We start from the raw sequence: 20,859 nt of genomic DNA, 5'->3' as shown, positions 1-20,859 counted from the left end.
ATGGTCAGCAGAGGTGATAATTCCAATGCTGGAAGGGTCCCTCCCTTCTGCAGATAATTTATGAGTGAGGCAGTGGTAGCGGGTTGCAGGAAGAGTCTTAGTAAAGAGCAAGAAAAATAAAATGCACTTGGACGTGAGACACCATAAATCCTGGAATATTTGCCTTTGGATGACTTTCCCAAGTTCATATTTATAACAGAATCTCTTTAGGGATAATAGAATTGAGAGTGAGTTCTACCTCATGTGGTTGATGTTAATTTACTGTGGATGTAGGGGTGAACTATGGTTTAATTGTTCAGTCATTCCCAGGAATTTAACTCCATAGTTCTTGCTAAATTGCATTTACCTGGAAACCTATGGAGTGAAATACCTGCCCTATTGAAGTCAATAGGCGTTTTGCCATTGACTTCAGTGGGGCCAGAATTTCACCTGTGGTCTTGCTGTCTTGATGACCGTACGTATCCATGACCATTTTTCATTCTGTAACGCAGATTCTTCCCCTTTCTGGATGACAGAGAGCATTCCTTACCTCTGAAGTCAATGCAATTACTTGTGTGTGTGTTGTGGGATCTAGCCTACTATTGGTATGATAGCAGTGTTTCTTCTAGGGACCTCCTGGAACAGGGCTAGTGACTTTTGGAAGACAAACATACTTAAGTTTTGTTTCAAAAGAAATTCTTAAAAGGGAAACCTACTTTTAAAAATAAAAAAATCACGTTATTAAATAAAAAAAAGTGTTAGAAGAGGGAAAGCCCTTGAACAAGTAGGGTGAACTCAAGAAACCAGACACTTAGCTGAAGGTAGCAGTCTCATAACTGTTAAAGTAACTTTGCTCTTTGTGATTTTCTCCCCCCTCCATTCCCTTATTTCTTATTGTAACAGAGATGGTTGTTGACAATCAAATCGAGACGGGCCTGTTGAAACTAGACATGAAGGACAAGGTCACCTACACGCTGCTCAGGAAGCACCGGCACCAGACCAAGAAATCGAACCTACGCTCTCTGGCTGACATCGGGAAGACCGTCTCCAGTGCAAGTAGGATGTTTACCAACCCTGATAATGGTAATGCAGAGGCCAGTTGGCTATAGCCTTCCCTTTGAAAGAAACCCACAAAAAACTAACTCCATTGCCATCTCATGACCATGCTTTTTCTAACACACAAGTAGTGTAGTGTGCCCTACTGATGATGCATCAGTTATGGGCTCTGCTCCTGTGGCATGTTGCTCTGTCCATATCTTCACTGGACTAACTGGGTGAACACGAGAGGGTACAGTGTGAGGCATCTGATAGCAAAATACAATAATCCCTGGGGCTCACAGAGTAATACTTGCAATGACACTTTCAGACGATGTTGGGGAGGTGATACAGATCAGTGAGTGTGTTCAGTATGAGAACATATAGGGAGAAAAAAGTGCCTGAGACCCTAAAGGCTAGTTGTGTAATCTTATATAAATATAGACCATGTTTTTATGTATATTAAAGTTTCTTATAGAAGGTGTACATAGACTTTTAAAGCAAGGCCCCTGAATATTAATATAAGATAGTAAAAACGAGCTCAGTTTTTAGTACACTATGACCGTTGTTCGGTGTGGTGAAAGCTGATTTCTATGAAGCTTTGTTCATCCTAAACAAAATCATCCTATGAAAATGTCTGTATGTATATAAACAGATATAGGGGCATGTGTGTCCCTTAAACATGCATTTGTATGTGTGTATTTGTAGGCACATATGTGTGTGTAGTTTATACTTGCACTTTATGCATAAATAGCAACTCCATAGCTAAAAGTGCATTGAGATTTGAACTTCGTAAAGAAGACCTGTTAGAAAATAGTATCCAGAAAAGCAAGAATAACACGTTAAGCCAGTGAGAGGGCTTCGGCATGGTTTGGAATTTTGCAAACTATCTAAGTGTTGTATGAAGAACAGTTACAAGTTACTGTTTTAAAATAGCAGGAAGTCAAAGTGAGGTGATGGTAATAATACTGTACTAATGGCAGTGAAGTCACTCCGCTTTCTGCATTCTGCCTCCACTTGCATGCCAGCATCTCTCTCGTCATATTTTATTATTCAAATAACTATTCCTCTTTCATGCTGTCCTTTATTTTTGAGGCTTATTTGTGTGTATTTGTGAGAGAGAGCGAGAGAGAAATACTTGCTTTCAATAATAAAAAATACTTATTGCATACCAGTGCCTTGAATAAAGCTGCATTCAGAAAGAGAAAATTAAGGTGGAGTAGAATCAATCATGGGAGTGTCTTGGATGTGAACTTTACCAAATTCTCAGGCAGACATTCTGAAAGAGTGAAAAAGGAGGCTTTGGTTCCAACAGCACTGTACAGAAAATTATACTTGTGCTAAACTTAACTATAAAGGAAAGAATGATAGGATTTGCCATGTTAAATCAGATGGTTGGTTCATCCCAAAGAATGTGGGGCCTGATGAAAAGCTGTTGAAGTCAATGGAAGGACTTGCACTGACTTCCGTGGGCTTTGTTTCAGGCCCATACTGCAAGTAGAAACGTCATGCTATACCTGATGCTTCAGAGAAAGATGTATAAACTGCTGTCATGCGCCTAACCTACTGTGTAATGTACATTTGGTTAAGGGTACTTAATTCTTTTATGATCCCATAGACAACCATTGAGATTTGATTACCTTTATCTTAATGTACATAACTGTTCAGAGTGTAACCTCTTACTATGAGCTTGGGACCTCTAAGTGCTACTGTAATTCACATAGTAATCAAACAAATATTTTTATTAGTTACAAATAAAAGTAATCCAGCCATAGTATTTAACTCTGGCCTCCAGTGTCAGTGAATTTCATAGGTTTATGTCTGTGGTGTCGGGAGTGCTAGAAACCCTTGTGATAATCTGATATTACTGTGTATGACATGGTTAGGATAGGAGACTCTTCAGAACTGGTAAGGGATTCATTGACACTAAAGGGTGAAAAGTACATTGTAGAGAATGTGCATTCTTCTCCCACACTTCGTTTTGTTTTGTTTTTTTAAATTTTTACAGTCCCCCATATGTATGAATGGTCTCCCTCCTCTTTTGTGCCAGCTCTTCATTCAGTCCTTCACTTTTGCAGCTAAGCCCTTCGGTGATGAAACACCAAAATCTCCAACCATTTAACAGAAAACCCAGCCAAACAAAAACCAACCCAAAAACCCTGCAACATTATGAGATTGAATCATCAGCAGATCACTTGTGTATTATGTATCCTAACAATATTCTCTGTCTCTCGTAGCTTGTAAGCCCCTGGGGCAGTCATGGTGTCTTCCTCTATGTATTGTAGAGAGCTGAGCTTCTTGTCAGAACTGGTTAAAAAACATCGCTGATATAATTTGGAAATTGTGTGAGTGAGGGATAAGCACATAACCCTCATCTTTGTGTAAATTAATTTTTAGCCTAAAAAAACAACGCTTACTCAAGTTGGGTCACCAATATAATGGCTAGTTTTTTCATTCATTTCTTTTTAGTGTTGGAAGAAGCATTGTGGTCCAGTGGCCCCACTGAACTGGACTTGAGACCCAGTCCTGTTCCTGGCACTGTCACTGATCTGCTGGGTGACCTTTGACAAGTCAGTTAATTGTTCAGTGCCTCTGTTTCCCTACCTATTCAAGGGGGGTAATAAATAATGAAGTGTTATAAATTTTAAGTTAAATAACTTAAACTTTAAGTAAAGTGCTTTGAGTGCTGAGGATGAAAAGGGTTATATAAAAACTAAGTATAATAATAAGCACTATTATTATTTATTAATGCTTTTATGAAAAAAAAAGTAAAACCAAAAGTACCTTTGGATGCACGTATGTCACTGCTTGGATTTGAGTGGGTGACCCACATTTACATCTTAAGGCAGAATTTTGCCTTTAAACCTATAGAAATGTAATGAGAACAAGACAACAGCTGTTTTTTGTCATGCCTGATAATAATAAAAGTGCCACCAGCCCATAGTGATTTCTGCCAGGTAGATGGTTCCTTTCAACAGTTCCATTTTGTTTGCATTGTTTTGAAGCTTTCATACACTTTAAAATTTTTATTAAAGCTAATGTTAAAATTATATAATACATAAGTTAAGAAAAGTTTCAGTACATCTGGTTATAGTGCTTAAATTATTCAAAAGTACAAAGGTTGGTTTTAAAGTAATACAATATGTATAGTACATAATCAGCAATAACCCAAATAAGATTAATAAATTTAACAATACAATTATTACTACTGTGTATAGGAGGTTAATGAGAATGGTAGTGATAGTTCCTCCATAGAAGAGATTTGTGCCTTGCCTACTTCTCAGGTCTATGTGTAATAGGTTTATAGGCTGATAAGATATTTAAACAGCTGCTCTGTGTTCTGCCAATATTAGAACAGATAACTTCTAACCTCCAGTCCACCCTTAAAACAATTTAAACTAAGTTACCAAACTGAATTTAAAGTTACCATTAATTTGACTGTGCTTATACAATGATGTGTATGTTCATTAAAAAAGTATTGAGGAAGTGACATTTAATGAGGTGTAACTAGATTATATAACCTACTACATGTCGGTTAAACCTCAACATTTTATATAACTTATTGGCACTTAATGTGCAATAAAGATTTTTAAATGTGTGTTTGGAACCCATGATTTAACATGTTATCTGATCTTATTAAATTGTTCCTCAAAATAATTTTCTTTACTAAACAATATTTTAACTGTATGACTATGCTCTTTTTAAAAAATGTAGATTTCCTATCTGCCACTGGATTTCCAATAGCTTTCTTTGGAAACGTTACCTTTATAAACTAAAAACAGAAAACAGATGAGCGATTTGATTGTATATATTTCATTTGATAGTCAACAGGAATTTATCTGAGGTTCCATTAAGAGCTGGCCCTGTTGTCCACTCTGTGTGAAGTAGTAGTACTTTACAGCTGACTAAGATTCCTGACATCTCTCCCCCACTATAAACACTTTAATTTAGGAAGTTATTAAAAAGCTCATTCATGTAAGTTACATTTTAAAATAGTTATCTCTACTCACAACATCTACATACTTTAAAGTAAATACTTAGAACAGAACAGCGGTTTTTACAGTGTTTGTGTTCTTGAGTGTGAGGGCTACACTAGCAATTGTGGTGGATCCTAGTGATTTAGGATCTTCCTTCTGCGCTACAGCTCCCCTGCTGTGTTATCTTCACACATCACTATACCGTGGCCCTGATCTTGCAAACACATGTGTCAATCACCATTGTCCTCAATGGGCCATACATAAAATTACTCACACATGTAAGTGTTTTCAGGGTCATGGGCTATTCTTGTTAATCGCTGCTAGCTCTAGAATTGAACTCTGTTCTATATTTAATGGGACACTGTCAGGATGAAAGTTTTATATATATATATGGGACAGTGTCCCATATATATATATATTAAAATTGTTAAATGGAAATAATTTTTGAAAATAAAATTTACCTGTTACCCATTTTGCTTTTTGCCCTTTGGTTTGGAAAATAAAACTAGGCTTAGAAGTTTCACTTTCTTTTGTATATCCTTCTCTTTAGCACTAGGTCACTTACTATCCTAAAAGGAGGAAGAACAATAAAAAAAAAAACAAAAAAACTTGAAGGTAAAGCCTCTTTTAGGATTATTGCCAATTTTTGTTGTTTAAAGAGCATTTTGTTATTAAACAACTGCAATGTAATTCTCCTTTAATTGTCACATGTCTGGTATTACAAATAATTTTGTTTTGAATCATTAAATGGTATGAAGATTAACATCCGATAACTCACTTCATCTGGAAAAGGGTTAACTTTTTAAAAAACTTACTTTTTATTCTTTTAGAACAAGGGCATTAGCAAGTTTAGGATTGATACACTTTAACCTGTATGCTATCAAAGGTAGCAAGAAAAACAAGGAATATAGAAATAATTATTAGAAACTAAACAGAGAAACAGACTATTTGTTTATATTAAGATTGAAATAGCAAAATCAAGTTATGTAATAAAACTAAGAGGGACTCAATCCTGCAAACCCTGCATATTCTAACAAAGGAGTTGGTGACATTACCAGCATTGACACATTTAGGCTTCTGTGAGGTTGATTATTATATATATCTTTGGTGTATTTGGTTTTGTTCATGTCGCTTATGGGGAAGGAATCTGGGGAGTTCTGTATACATTTCACAGTAGGAAAACTTGAATGAACAGAAGTTTAATAATTTCTTAACTCATAAATTAGTTGTTTTTGTACTCTCACTTTATAATGTGCAAGTCCCCGTGGGATGACTCTTAAGAAGCAGCTCACTCAATGTGTTCGACTGTTGCCCTGTATTGGCTAGCCCTCAGAGGAGCTCTTGCTTCTATTGCTGATGTCTCATGGATAATCTGCAGCTCAGGTGGTAGAGGCCTATATGTTTGGAGCCAAAGAACTTGGGTTCTAGCTCAGCTAGTGACCATGATGTCTTTAAATTGCAGAATACGGGTTTGTTACAATTTGATGTGATGCACAAATAGTTTGGAAAAGACCACGGCGGTGTTTTTAAAATCCATTTTCATATTCGCTTTTATTAAAATTACTTGGAGATATGTGAAATGTGTGTAAAATTCAGCATTGTAAGAGGGGGAGATTTTCAAAAGCACAAATAGGAGCTAGGTTCCCAACTTCCATAGACTTCCAATGGCAGCTGGTTTGGTGCCTTTTGAAAATCTCACCCAGGATGACCATCTCTTCATTACAGGGGCTGGCACAATCATTCTGTTCCCAATTCATTTGTTTAATTACTTCTCTTAAAACGACAGTGATTTAAATTGGCCAAAACACTTTTGAAGTTTAAAATCCTTCGATGGCAAAGGTATGCAATAAATGTTTTTATTCACAAACGTATAATTAGGGTTGAGACTTGGTCTTGCCCAGCCAACATTGTTTACAAGAGGAACTTTCCCCAGAAATCATTTTGCTTTGTTTGGATCCACTGATATGAAAGAGGCTGTGCAAATCATAATAATTTCCTAATCATCATCATCATAATTTGATGGAGGAGAGTAAATATGGGCTATTCATTTCAAGTACTCTGTTGCTTGAACAAGAGGCAGATGGTAAGCAAAAGTAGACAAGGCAAAGATCTTCTCTTGGATCTTGTTGGCTGGAGCTACCAAAAGTTGCTCTTTCAAAGGCACTGTCCTTCATGTCTCTTCATAAAATCTGCAATAATTTCAACAATAGCTTCAAAAATGTTTAATTGAAATGTTGGTTTCCAGCATGAAGAAGAGGACTGCACTATTGCATCTCATTTTGTAAGTTGACTCTGAGTGTTCATCATGTTAATTCTGAGGTTTCCTTTCTGGTCACTGAATATGGCATTATTAAGAAAGACGGAACAATAGTTTTAGGCACTGGATTTCACAACAGTCTTTGGCTATCTGGCAAGGCATTCCAGTCCTGAAATTTTAGAAGCTTTTGAAAATCTACTTAGTGTATTGGGCTGCACACAGGACTAGAAGACCAGAATTCCTGAGTTTTTAATCCCCACTCTGACACTGACTCAGTGTGTGTCACAAATCTTAGTTTGCCAACTTGTAAAATGAGGATAATACTGACCTTGCATTACGCAGGTATATGAGGATTAGTTAGAAAATGCTCATCGGTGTTTTTTGAAGCGGAAAAATGCAATGCACTATAAATTTTAGCCATTGTTAGAGGGCTAGTTTTCTTTCTTGCTAGAATCTTGAACACCGACACCATGCAAGCCGACAGCTCGCCTGATAAATGAGTAAATCAGTCAAATGAGCAGAAAAAAGGCAATAGAAAATTGAGTGTGTGTGTGTCCTTAATACATAGTCATGTTACAAAGCCCGGTGTGTATTGTGTATGTTTTTTAAATACCTAGTGCACATTATAGAGGGTTGCCAGGAGGAGGATGCTGAGTTGGTTGGTTGTTTTTCTCTGAGCTGACCCCAGTAGTTTGCAAGTAGAAGTGTTTAAAATAACCACGTTTGTCATAATGCTTCTTATAGGCTAGAACGTGTTCAAGAGTACAACAAAGAATGATGAATATTGACAATGGAACACTTTTTTTTTTCTTTTTAAATGTTTTGCTGTACAGTACAATACAGCTTTATTTTGTACAGTGTCTTTCATACACACTGTGTCCCAAGTCTCTGTAGAGTTGAATAATACAGGAACAGAGTTAAATAACAGCACAGGGAGACAGAGATTTAGGAGGAAAAGAGATGTTTTCAAGTGATATTTGAAAACAGCAGGAGAATTAGTCATTAGCATTATTTAAGGTACCACAAAATTGGAGTACATTTACAGAACACTAATTGCTGTATATCTGGCTATGTGCAGTGGCCAAGATGCTCAAAGCTGTGCTCCTAAAGAGAACTGATTAATATTTCAAAGATGCTGGCCACTTGCAGCTCCTATAGATTCCCCTGGGAGCTGGGGTTGCTTTGTAATTCAGGCTATTTAGGTAAGTGAATTTGGATTTAGATGCCTAACTTTAGGCACCCAGGCTTAAACTTTTTGACCAGTATGTATTAACCTACAAGACACAGTGACCAAGTGCTGAAGGGTGAAATTGGAATGGGGTTTTTCATGTCCTCCTAAGAGCTATTCCCAGAACAATGTTGCTATGTGGAGAGGTGGGTTTGTGTGTTTAACAATGTGAATGTTCGAACACTGTCTTTCCTAACTTGCTTGTGCAATTGCTTTAGCTTTTTTACTACTTAACTTTGCTCTCTTCCTCCTCCTCGCTGCTGCTATTGTCTCCTGCTCTGTCTTCTGCTTTCAACACTAAAGCACGCAGCCCACTTGAGAGTTCTGTGCCCTGCCTAGCAACCCGCACGTTGGATGATGAAATCCGGGTGCAGCGCAGCCCCAGCGTGGGATGGCTAAGTAAGTCAATGATTGGGAACATGGTGGGGAGGGCAGAACCACTGCAGGTGAATGAGTTAATTTGGAGAAACATAGAAAGGGGGAACACTTAGCACTTAAAATTCTTAAATATATGCACTACCATATTAATAGCCAGAGAGAGTGGAACTCCTCTCTGCATAGACTAGATACAGCGATAGCTGTTCATGTGTCCCTGGGATGCCCCAACAGTGTTTCCTGCTCTTTTCTCGAAGTTCCATCCTCTAGTGGTAGTTCCGGTTCCATTCCGATTCAGACTCTTGTCTCTCTCCTAAGTCAGCCACTGAAATTATCAATGGGAGGCAATGGATATGGTGGTTTTTTGATGGAGACGCCTTCCTACTAGGGACCAGACCAAGACCATGAATTCATTCACTAGGTCACTGAACAGCCAACACATGGTAACAGCTTCCAGTCTGGAACAAAGTCAGATTGTCAAACTACAGGTGAAAGGCCCCATAATCTCATTACCAATCCCTCAAAGCAGCTATTACTAAAGAATTAGATTTAGTAAGTTACCTATTATTTATGTATTTAAATATCTGATATTAAGAAAGTTTTTAATAAGGTTTGCCAGTTGTACAATGTATTACAAATGCAAAGTTTAATTTCAGTTCCTTACAAATGAAATATGCATCTATGTAGGTTTCCATATATCACAGAGCTGGCAAAACTCCACAAATGTATTGTTCAGTGATGAGCTGAGCTTTGTTCAGGACCTGTTTCTACCACTGCTCTTCATGTTGTCTTGCTGATTTCAGTGGAACTGCTTTCAGAGCAAGGTACCATCAGTACAATGATGATAGAATTGGGTTCTTTACAAAGTTACATAGTTGTTTTTAGTAATCTTCAAATGTTTGAATTGTGAACATTTAAGTTGTCAGAACAATAAAAGGTAATTATACATCCTATTAGTAGAATGAAATGTCAAGTTGAAGAGGTTTTGATTGGTTTATTTTTTTGTGCCAGCACCTGATTGTATAAATCCAAGGGGTAACATTACTGATATCACAGAAATGGTTAGTTGATTTGGCCCATATTCAGGAAATTATTCCTATTTAGCAGAGCACTTAAGCATATGCGGCACATACTTTAGAGATAAGCATGTTCTTAAGGGCTTTGCTGAATTAGGACTTTAATGCAGAAATTATTTTCTTCCAATCTAATTGCGTAGAAGAATGAGCTTCTGAGTATTGACAAAACATGGTTTCTTGTTCCTCTGCTCCCAGACTCTTCTTTATTTGCATCTGAGTAGTGTATTAGCTGGGCTCTTGAAGATTAAATTTTTTTCCCACCACTCTATTTTCTGTTCTTTTTCTCTTCTTCTGAGTCAGCGTTGCTAGAGTTTCTAGCACATTACCTCTATATTGTATTTATTTCAGTAGCAGGACACCACTGGGGGGTGAATAACATTGTGTTAATTCACGTCATTTAAAGAAATTTCTAGGGCCCCATTCTTTTTGGTTGGCACAAAGCCATGGAACTTTTGTGCAGTATTGGCAATTTCCCAGGAAAAACTAGTTTAGGACAGGGTGCTGGTAAAAACTGGCTTACATCTGGATTAAACTGGGAAACGGGGAGGGAGAGAAGGGGAAGCATCCCTGTTCAACATGCATGGAATGAATTTTTTCAAGCTTTGGATACATCCATTCAAACCTGAGGAATAGGCTTGGTCTATCCACTGCGTCAAAGTCGGTCTGCTACAGAATATTGCGTGGCCAAGTGGACCTGGACCGGCAGTCTGCAACTCCGCATGCTTAGTGCTTCAAGCCTACCCCTCTGCATTACTGTCATGTTCATATAACCAGATGTTTTTGACTTTTATATAATATTGAAAACGGAAATGAGTCATGACATGTATACCTTCTTGGAGGAAAATACTGAACCAAATATATGCAGACATTCTGATGTTCGGTATAATAATTACATATATTAGCAGTACACCCACTGCAGTTGTACTTTAATTTAGGGTTGTACAAATAAAATCGATGAATCTACTGCCTTATGTAACCACAATTTGAATATGTAACTAAAACTAAATGTAATGGGGTGTGCATAATGAAACAGTTTTTAAAAAATGCCTTCAACTGGGACTAACTAGTTTTTCATGGGGTGGTAAAAACCGTTTTACCTGGTAAAAACTGCCTCTGGCCATCCCTGCTTTTGTGGCAACGTTGTTTAGCAAGGATGCCACATGCTACTAACAGAGTCTACTCAAGTTTGTATTTCTCCAGCTGTTGATGTCTACATGCTAGGTGGGATCGCTTTTTAGTTGCACACTTTTTTAACACGAGGCCGTTTAAGTGCTGCTGGTTTTTTGCTTGCTTGTCTTATAAATCATATTTCTTCTTCTTCTTCCCTCTCCACGGTTCGTCACTCGTCCTTTCCTTTCTTCAGTATGCATTTTTCTTTCTTGTAGCAAGGGACGCCATTCATATCTTACAGTTTTGTTTTTCCCACAAGGAAACGCTCTTTTTTTTCTGTGAGCCTATGGAAAAATTCCTAGATGTAACTCCTGCCAGTACTGGAAAAGCAGCCTGTAGGAAATGGGATCTTAGCTCAAGGATAAATAAAGTTTGGCTTAAAGATCTTTAGTGACTTGAGGTCAGGGTCACCTCAGTTGGAGTTGGGAGGTGCAGACTAGAAACTGCAGCTCCCTGAACCAGCAAGTCTTGCTGTATTTCTTGAGTGTGAATGGGTGGGAGATTGGAGTCCCAACTGCTGCTTCCTCTTAGGTATTCCTCTGAGGAAAGGCAACTTCATCTTCTGCTGGGGATTTTACAGGAGCTGGGCCAGGGGAAGATGTGGAGGAGGGGAGACACTGAATCCGCACATTGCCCTGGTTACCATGGTCGTGTCACCATGACCCTGCTCACTTTTTGGGTCAGCCTGGCCCTTTGCTGGTTCCCTGGGTGGAAGGGAGGTTTTGGTAGCATTGTGACATCCCATAACCTCTCCCTGGCAGTCTCTAATGCAGTGAGCCTGCCATGGTGGGGATATTGTTACATTCAGACAAGAAGCAGCTGCGTTGGGACTGATGGCATTAAATGGTGGGTGGTCTTGCTTGTCTTTGCGACAGTCCATGCAGCAGTGCTGCTTTTTGACAGAGAAGTTTGGTCAGATCCATACATGCTGCATCTGTTGTTATGCTGTTCTGGGAGTCCTGAAGCATCCATGCCACATTGCTCAGCCATCGTCTTGTATTGAGAAGCTTTTGGGTAACTTCTAAAAGCAGGGCAGTGCATGCTGGGATGCAGTTCAGAGGGTCAGGTCAACTGGTACAAATACAATGCTTGCAGCTTCCCATCCATGCTCTGAAGAGGCCAATGCAGCAAGTGCTCATTTGTGCCTGGCCTGAACTGAAGACCTTGTCCCAGAGTTTGACACCAATGCTTATAAAATGTCTTGGAAGAATGTGGTGTGTGGATGTGAAACTTGCAAAGTGTTGCAAGCTCAAGGTGTTGGAGCCATACTCTACCTCGGCCAGGTGGCTAAAAGGAGCTGAAGATATGCGTCATCTGTACCTGACAGCTATATTCAGTCAGGATTGTGAGAAGCTCACTTCTTCCCATCGGCTACAGGCACTTCCTTAGGCTCTGATACGCAGGTCTAAGGGTGAACAGAACAGTGAGTGAAGACTTTGTAGCTTGTTGTGCCAAGTGAAGATAGAAAAAATAGGCCTGAATTTAACAGGTGGTGTGTTTCATCATTAAAGACCCAGGATAATTAGGAGTGATAGCTGCTTATACCAGGTCTGAATGTTGCCCTTTACCTCCTGCACTCAAGTCTTCTTATCTATGAGGAAAGTCAAGGAATTGTGACTCTCTCGAAAAAAGAGAAACACGAGGAGTTAACCTGAAGATGACACTTGCTCTCCATACAGGGTTCCTTTAAAAGAAGATTCAAGATCCAAGAACCTATTTGTGGCTATCTGTTCAAACTATTTACATGCTCCTTTAGGGTCAGTTCTCAGTGAGAGTCTGAATTCAGGAGTCTGGTTTCTTGTGCACTTAGTATTTCCAACACCTGTTACTCCTAAATTTCCAAAAGTAGCTGGTGATTTAGCCACACGGCTGTTACTGAAAGTAAAGAAAAAGGACTTGTTTTGAAAATGTAGGGAATTAGGGTTAAATCTTTCCCCTGATATCCAGTGGGTTGGGATGGGAATGAGTGTGAAGGTGTTGGGAGCTGTGCATCCTATAAAATCAGCAACTGTGCATGCAAAGTGCACTAACTGCTGTGTTATAAAATGCAGAGTGATGTGCTAGCAGGATCAGGCATTAAGTCTCCATCAGAAAGGATTCATAAACATGAAAATGCAGGTAAATGTACAGCCAAAAACATTAAGAACAAGTGTTCATACTTGAGATTTAGAGTAAATGGTTATTTTATTGGTCCTTTGTTTTCCAGCTGTGACTGTTGGCTGTTCTTTAACGCTGAGTTTAGCCAACTGAAGATTGGATTACCTGCAGTTTATTTTGTTGGAAGACGAAAGCCTTTCTGCCTGAAAAAAAAATGCCAAGGTTAAACCTATTTATTTTTCACAGCGGTTAGTAGAACGTCTGGACTTAGTTTGTGGCTAAAGTAAGTCATCATCGCATCACAAGTAGCGATGCCATAGTTACAGCTGAGATGGCTACAGCTCTGCCTCTCAGAAACAGAAGGTGGTACAGAATATGACTTTTTCTTTAGGGTCACTTCCTTCCCCCACTGACTTCAGTGGGACTTTTGCCCCTGACTGAAGTAAGGCCAGGATCACAGAACCCTTTTTGAGAAGTTTCATTTGGAGGAAACCTAGTGCTGTTACTGTGACGTTGCTGTTGTCTCCCCACTTTTGATCTGAAGGCCCCTCACTAGCAATATGAGTGGTAGCTGGAAGGGCAGGTTTTTTTGGAGAGCCCCTCTGATCCTGGAGTTCATTTACCCTGTTTGGATTAACAGTTTTTTCTACCAATGTACTTCAATCGTAAATCAAGACTGGATGTTTTCCTGAAAGATCTACTCAGGTTCAAACAGGAATTAATTAAGGGAAATTCTATGGCCTGTGTTATACAGAAGGTCAGACTGGGTGATCAGAGTGGTGCCTTTTGGCCATATAATCTATGAATCTGTTAACCTAAAATACAGCATTCTGGGCATGTTAGTTCAGTCTTGGGCATCTCATAAGAAAGATCCCACCAAATTTTGTGATGTGGACAGATATCTACTGCTGAGTAGCTGGAAATTGCCCGACTCAGTCCATGTGTGGCCCATTCGAGGTTTGGACCTAGAAATCCAGATGTTAGTTCATCAACAGGACCATCTTTTTGGCCAGTGCAGTCAACAGAAAATGGAATTACACCTTGAGCAAATAGCCTTCCCCATAACAGCACAGCAGAAATCAGCACCAAAACTTTTCTAAGTACTCTCAAATGCATTAAAACAGCTTGGAACATTGTTTTAAATAAAGCAATTGGCAAGTTTTTAGGTTTTTTTTCCCACCCCAAAGTTTTTTTCTTTGTTTGTTTGTTTTTTAAATTTGAAGCCACTCTTGCAATGGCCTGTCTCAGTGACCATATGAAATAGTTGCAGCCACTGCCAAGATTTGGAGATCATATGACAAGAAGAAAAGCTTCTTGGACAATGAGAAATCAATCCCAACGTCTCCCCATATGCTGCTGCAGCCAACAAGCATTCCGGGCTACCCAGCCCAATAGCAATGGGTAGGTGGTGAATGTGGGATACAGCTATTCTGTGCCCTACCCATGAGCATTCACATCTTCGACGGTATGTGAACTTCTTCAAAGCTGTTTAGCTCAGCTGTAGTCAATATTGTCTGTTTCATCTCTCATTTAATGATAGGAAAGGCCACTCGGTAGAAACCTTTTGCTTCAATTCACCCAGCTGTGTGATACCAATTATTGGTTTGAACAAGTTCTATATTTACAAAAAATGGCTCCCTGTGTCTTTGCTTTCAGATGATCAAAACTCCCCTCCATGCTTCTCCACACAATTCCAATTTTTCTTTTTAACCCATATGTACATTATGTACTTGTGTAAAAAATAATTCCCAGAATTGGCAGCCTGTCTGTAACTTTTTAAAACTAATGAATCAACTAAATGCAAGAAGAAATATCACTGGGTTTTAATAATGCACTATAGGATTCAAAGAATCCAGCCTTATTTTGCTTCTCCATTTCTTCTATGCTCTGTGGCAAATATTTCTTTACGTTTTTTTCAAAATGAGGAAGGTTGTTTTCAGAAACCCAAAGCAAAGGTGTATATTGTAGAATAGCCTTAAATATGCCGTCAGGCAAATTTGATGGATTTTTCCCCTCGTGAATTTGTTTATCATGTATCATACATATACAAAGCACAAATCAGATACTTTACTGAAACTTTAGGGGCACCATTAAGGTTGGCATACTGAAAGTTAAATCAGGGAACATTTGAGGCTGCACATAACTGGTCTCAGGCATGTAATTTCCCCCTTACGGGTAGGTACTCTGGGAAGATTTTGTATGGGGTTGGCTTGGATGATGGGAGGAAGTTTGCGGGTCTCCTTTCATAGCATCTATCCAAGCTCAGCTGCTTACTGCTGGCTTTTTTAGCCATTCTTGTTCAAAGTAATAATAAACTATGTGAATATTGTAATTAAAACTGGATCAGGAAAAAAATATCTTGAGTCTGTCCATTTACTTTCCTCCCAGTGAGTCCAAACCCTTTTGATTACTTGAAAGTTGTCTCAATATGTATAGATAGCCTCATCTTAAAAGCGGAGGGGTGTGTGTGTGTATATATATGTGTATATATATATGTGCATGCTGTATACACAAGTAAGGTTAACAATGGAGATAAAAAGGAAAGTAAATTGGAACTTCCCTAAGCACTGGTGACCCTCTTATAGAACCTCTAGGAAATCCCTACTGAAAGTCATTTAAATTTATGAAATTTGAGAAGACCAGAATAGCAGTCTGCTGGTCCCCGTCCTGGATAAATAAGTTAGGTAGACATGTTCTAGGACCCTGGATTTTGTTTTTTAACTTGCACCACTTCAGTGTCACAGAAGATGTATAGAATCATAGAATATCAGGGCTGGAAGGGACCTCAGGAAGTCATCTAGTCCAATCCCCTGCTCAAAGCAGGACCAATCCCCAATTTTTGCCCCAGATCCCTAAATGGCCCCCTCAAGGATTGAACTCACAACCCTGGGTTTAGCAGGCCAATGCTCAAACCGCTGAGTTATCCCTCCCCCTTACTTATTGGAAGATGAATCAAATTGGTGCCATAATATCACTTGTGCCCCAGAAGTTTTTAATTGAATTCCTTATCAGAAAAGGGGGCTTGAGAGCAGTGTTGTTGCCTTAACAAAGGGTGTCAGTTGCTTACCAATCTTGGCACCGGAGTTACTTCTCCAGCCGTGCGAAGGTGGTTGAATATCGTAACATTAGGAATAGATTTTCAAAAGAGCTCAGTTCCTAATTGTGCACCTGAATGGAGTAACCAGGTTTTCACAGAGTGCTCCGCTCCCAGCAGCTTCCAGTGAGAACAGTGGGGGCTGCTTGGTACTGATCTCTTTTGGAAACCTGGCGTTTGGATTTTAGTTTGAACAAACCTCCATAAATTAAGAGGCTTATTTTGAGACATATCCCAACCGAGAGTCTGAAAACTTGGTTGGGAAATCTTACAGCAGCACACTGAGATTTTTCTGTATCTCCTCTTCTGGTCCTGACTAGAAAAATCTATGGTAACAGGCAGCCTCTCTTGCTGTATGTCAGAACTTCTGGTTCCAGCAGAAGTTGCAGAGAACATATCCTAACATTTCAGAACCATAAAAAGAGCATACTTGGAAACTGACATGCCTTTCAGATTGAGGGTATTATATTTGTCATCAATGTCTCTCTTTGGCTTGCTGTTTGATTTTTTTCTTCTTCTCCTCTCTTGTGGTTATGACTGTTCCTGTGTGTGGGTGTTTTTTTTTTTAAATAAAATATTAAAGGGTTCTAATAGAATTTTAGAAATGGGTGAAGGTTTGGTGGCTGCTTATTTTTCTAAGTTATTTCCTCCTCTCTGCTGCAGTGCCTGAAAACATAAGGTTCAACTGGAATAATTGTCCATAAGCTTGCGCACAATTACTCTCTGGCTTTGCTGCCTTGAGGTCTGCTAGGTTACTTCACTGACGTTTTAAGGCTGAGCAGTGTGAATCTTGTCAATCACCTCTTTGAAAGAGAGGTTAAGTCCACCTATTTAAACTATTGGCCTATGTCTTCTGGGTAACTTCAGTCCGCTATCCTTTTGATTACAGTGGTTTACACCAAGTTGATGCGCAGATAGCTTTCTCTTTTGTTTAGCAATCTCAGAATTAGCCTATGGTTGACAGGGAGGATGCCTAACAAGGTAATTGGAAGAAAAGGAATTTCTTCTAAACAGCATCTGCTGATAACTATAGACAGGCTGCCAGTAAGCATTGTTGATTAAACCAGCTGTTCGGTCGGCTTACTTAGAAAGCTTCCTATTCTATTAACTGGGGGGATGACTGTAGGAGGTGTTACCTGTCAAACATGTCCAGGAGCAGCGCTCAAACTCTGTTTGTTTTTTTGGAAGTGCCTTAACTTTTATTTTATTTGTTTCATACTTAACGTGGTAATGTGGATCAGATCCTATGAAACTTTAGTTTCCTTCTACCCGTTTTGCCACTTTGAACTCCATAAGGCACCCTGTATCAGGCTCTACAATTTTTCCAATTTGGCCCACTACCCTTCCCTCCTTATGTAGCCCTTTGGAAGGTTGTGCTATAGCCAGGCTCTCTGTGCCCTTTTTGCAGGGTTGTAACAGATGCCTTAACTGGTATTGACCTTGTCCTTGCAGGCAGTCCAGCCATGACCCATAGAAACCTGACTTCCACCAGTCTGAACGACATCTCTGACAAACCTGACAAGGAGCAGGTAAGCTTCAAATTCTGACTGCATTTGAAGTTGTGCCGAGTGAGTGGGTGAGTTTGGAGGGAGAATTTGAACCATAAAACGAGTGCAAGAGATGGGCAAGAAACAGGTAAGTAGATGGGTCAGGTGCTCTGCACAGCCCACTTACAAAACACCTCAATTGTAAGTATCAGCCATTTATAACGCAGCAGCTGTGGTAGTGTCAGGGATGAAGCAACCACTGCTTGCGGTAGTTTGTGGTGTGACTAAGAGATCTGGCAGCCATATTGCTGATTGACTGGTTAAGCAAAGTATGTTGTCCTTTTCCTTGAGAAGTGAATGGATAACATCTAGCTTCTGATTATCTCCAGCTTTCCTCTTCATGTTGAAAGAGAGATGCATACTTTCAGCCTAGGTTCCACAACACACTTCATAGTAGGTGGTATGACTTGGAGCTGCTTGTACCCCAGGGTGTGCACTCTCCTCTATTGGGTGATGAAGTCCTTATCAGTGATCGCTTCAAAAATGCACATTTGACCAAAAAGGTCTTAAAAGAAAACGAAGATGATATATAAAAGTAAAATAAAAGTTGGATTGGATAGACCTATGATGTCAATGAACATAACATCTTTGTTACTAGCCTCCAATAATTTGCCTGTTTGAGGTTCTCTGAATTGGACAGTGGTTTTGGTGCCTTTGTACATGCTGAGGGAATCATACTCATTTCCTTGGTGTGTTTTCTCATCTTTTCAGAGCGTTTCGGATATTAAAGAGTAAGTTTATTTGAACACTTTGAAAGCTAGTGTCTGAATAAATGCTCTGTGCAAATTTCAATCATCCTTCTGTTACAGATTCTCAAGGTGTGACTGTTTCTCTGGTGGCATCTTTTCTTTCTTTTTTTCTACATTGTTTAGTCCTTTTTATTTCTTGATGCAAAGGAGAATTATACAGTTAATGTATTTCCCTGAGAATTTTATGATCAGCCAGGTGAGAATGGCTCAAGTCCTTCACAGTGATAGTTGCTGGCAATGTTGGTGCTGCTTATTTGGGTTTTTGTGTTAAAGGGGCACATGAACACAGTCGCTATAAGAAAAAGAGTTCAAAATAACCTCAGGTTCTACAACTGCCTTTCAGTGCCCCCAGCCAATTTTTGTGTTTTATGCTATCGCATATTTCTCTGATTTAAAACAAATTCTCTCCCTGTTTGCTCTGTGGAAGATTCACACAAAAGGGGGAAAGAACTGACTGGAGAAACACCGAAATGGACTATGCAAAAACTGCAGTCAAATGCATGTAGTAAACAAAGTAGAAAGAATAGAGAGAGACGTTTTGCTGTCTAATCTTAGTTTTAATAATCTGTTAAAAATTACTTCCAAGAAAGTTATTTTTTTTCTCCCCCCAAAATATCCAGTTTTGTCAAAGCCAAATCATTTTGTGGAGATAGTTTGGTTTTGAGAGAGCAAGACACCCCCGCTGTAGATGGGTTGAGGTTCTGCCTTGGAATCTTTTAGACCCAGGGTTAAGTCCTTGTTTTGCCTGAATCAGAGGAATTGGGGATGAAGAGCTCTGCTGTAATTCAGGCAGAGCAAAAACTTGAAACTGAGTCTCTCACATCTCAGGCCAGCTCCCTAACCAACAGGCAGTGGAACAAAAACACAACGGTGTGTTTTTCAGAAAAATGCTTTCATTCCCACGTGGAACAAAAACCAATTGTAAAACCTCAGAAGTTACCACAGGATGGAATTGCCATCCTCCGTGCTCTGGTTGGTAATGTCTTTCAAAGTGTGTGTGTGTGTGTGTGTGTGTGTATTTACACATACACTCTCTCTGATTGTAAGGAAGCCTTGATGAATATTTTTATTCATAGAAAGAAACATGAGGCAAAATTCTGTATTTAACAGGAAAAGCAGCAATGTAATATAGTATAAAATGTTTTGTAATAAGTACATGTACTCAGTAGCAAGCTGGACCTAAATACTGCAACAATTTCCTCAGTTTTCTGCAGCAAAAACATGCTGAATTGTATGTCACTGAAATTTCGGTGGAAGCATTAAGCAAATCCAGAAAATTAGTTTTTTTTTTAAATTGCATTTAATATAAAATGAATAACACAATCAGTTATATTAATACTAACAGCCGTGTTAGTCTGTATTCGCAAAAAGAAAAGGAGTACTTGTGGCACCTTGGAGACTAACCAATTTATTTGAGCATAAGCTTTCGTGAGCTACAGCTCACTTCATCGGATGCATACTGAGTGCGCTGTAGCTCATGAAAGCTTATGCTCAAATAAATTGATTAGTCTCTAAGGTGCCACAAGTACTTCTTTTCTTTATATTAATACTGTGTTTATTCCCAAAGTGAGATTTGAAATGTGCAGTAGAATTCCGTATGGATAATGACTGTCTGTTTATAGTGAAACACTGCTGGGTTTCAACTAACGTGGTCTAAAATGTCTGTTAGTTATTTAGCAGACATCCTGCTAATGAGCTTTTCACAAGAAAACTCTTGCCACATAAGGTTGTCAAAGTTAGCCCAAGAAATCACCTTGGACCTGAACTTTAGTTACTGATTGGCTCATATGCCTACTTTGATAAAATCGGTGAAATTGTGATGTTGCCTTGTAACTTTCTTGAGCTAAGCACTTACCAAGCAGCCCAGGAAGCTAGGAAATAAATTGTGATTTAATACATGTAAAAAGAGCTGACTTCCTTGCTGTGACAGCTGAGTAGCTGGCTCTCACTTTTTTGGTATTCTCTCTGGAGGTCAGTCAGTTCCCCAGGCTGTATGTTGGAACGTGAGCCTACTTAAAAAGGCTCCCCTGTTTTTATTTATTTGTTTGTGTGCACCGGAGACCACCCTATCTTTAAACTTTGGCATACTGGAGTTTGTTTATGGCGGGTTAGTTAGCTCAAGACAGGAAATAACTTGCAAATAAAAAGCGGAAAATTATGTTTACCGGTACGTGTTTTAAGTGACGAAAAAGCTTTGGACTAGCTTGTGTTCTCTTCTCCTGCCTATTATCTTTTTCTGTGAAATACAATGATAGAGTTAATAACATAATAAGAT

General features: G+C 39.1%; 1 protein-coding gene across 1 annotated transcript in view; it reads left to right on the top strand.

The window, feature by feature from the left end:
- The window catches only part of SLC4A4 (solute carrier family 4 member 4), a 232,592-nt gene that overhangs the window by 100,756 nt on the left and 110,977 nt on the right, over positions 1–20,859 (top strand). The window contains exons 5-6 of the mRNA XM_077814349.1: positions 883–1,062; positions 17,741–17,817. Of these exons, the coding sequence (XP_077670475.1) occupies positions 883–1,062; positions 17,741–17,817 (257 nt within the window). The remainder of the gene's footprint in view (positions 1–882; positions 1,063–17,740; positions 17,818–20,859) is intronic.

The sequence above is a fragment of the Eretmochelys imbricata genome, chromosome 4 (genome assembly GCF_965152235.1).
Source record: "Eretmochelys imbricata isolate rEreImb1 chromosome 4, rEreImb1.hap1, whole genome shotgun sequence".
Classification (NCBI taxonomy): domain Eukaryota; kingdom Metazoa; phylum Chordata; order Testudines; family Cheloniidae; genus Eretmochelys; species Eretmochelys imbricata.
The sequence above is the reverse complement of the archived record's forward strand: the minus strand, read 5'-3'. Positions and strand labels throughout refer to the sequence as shown.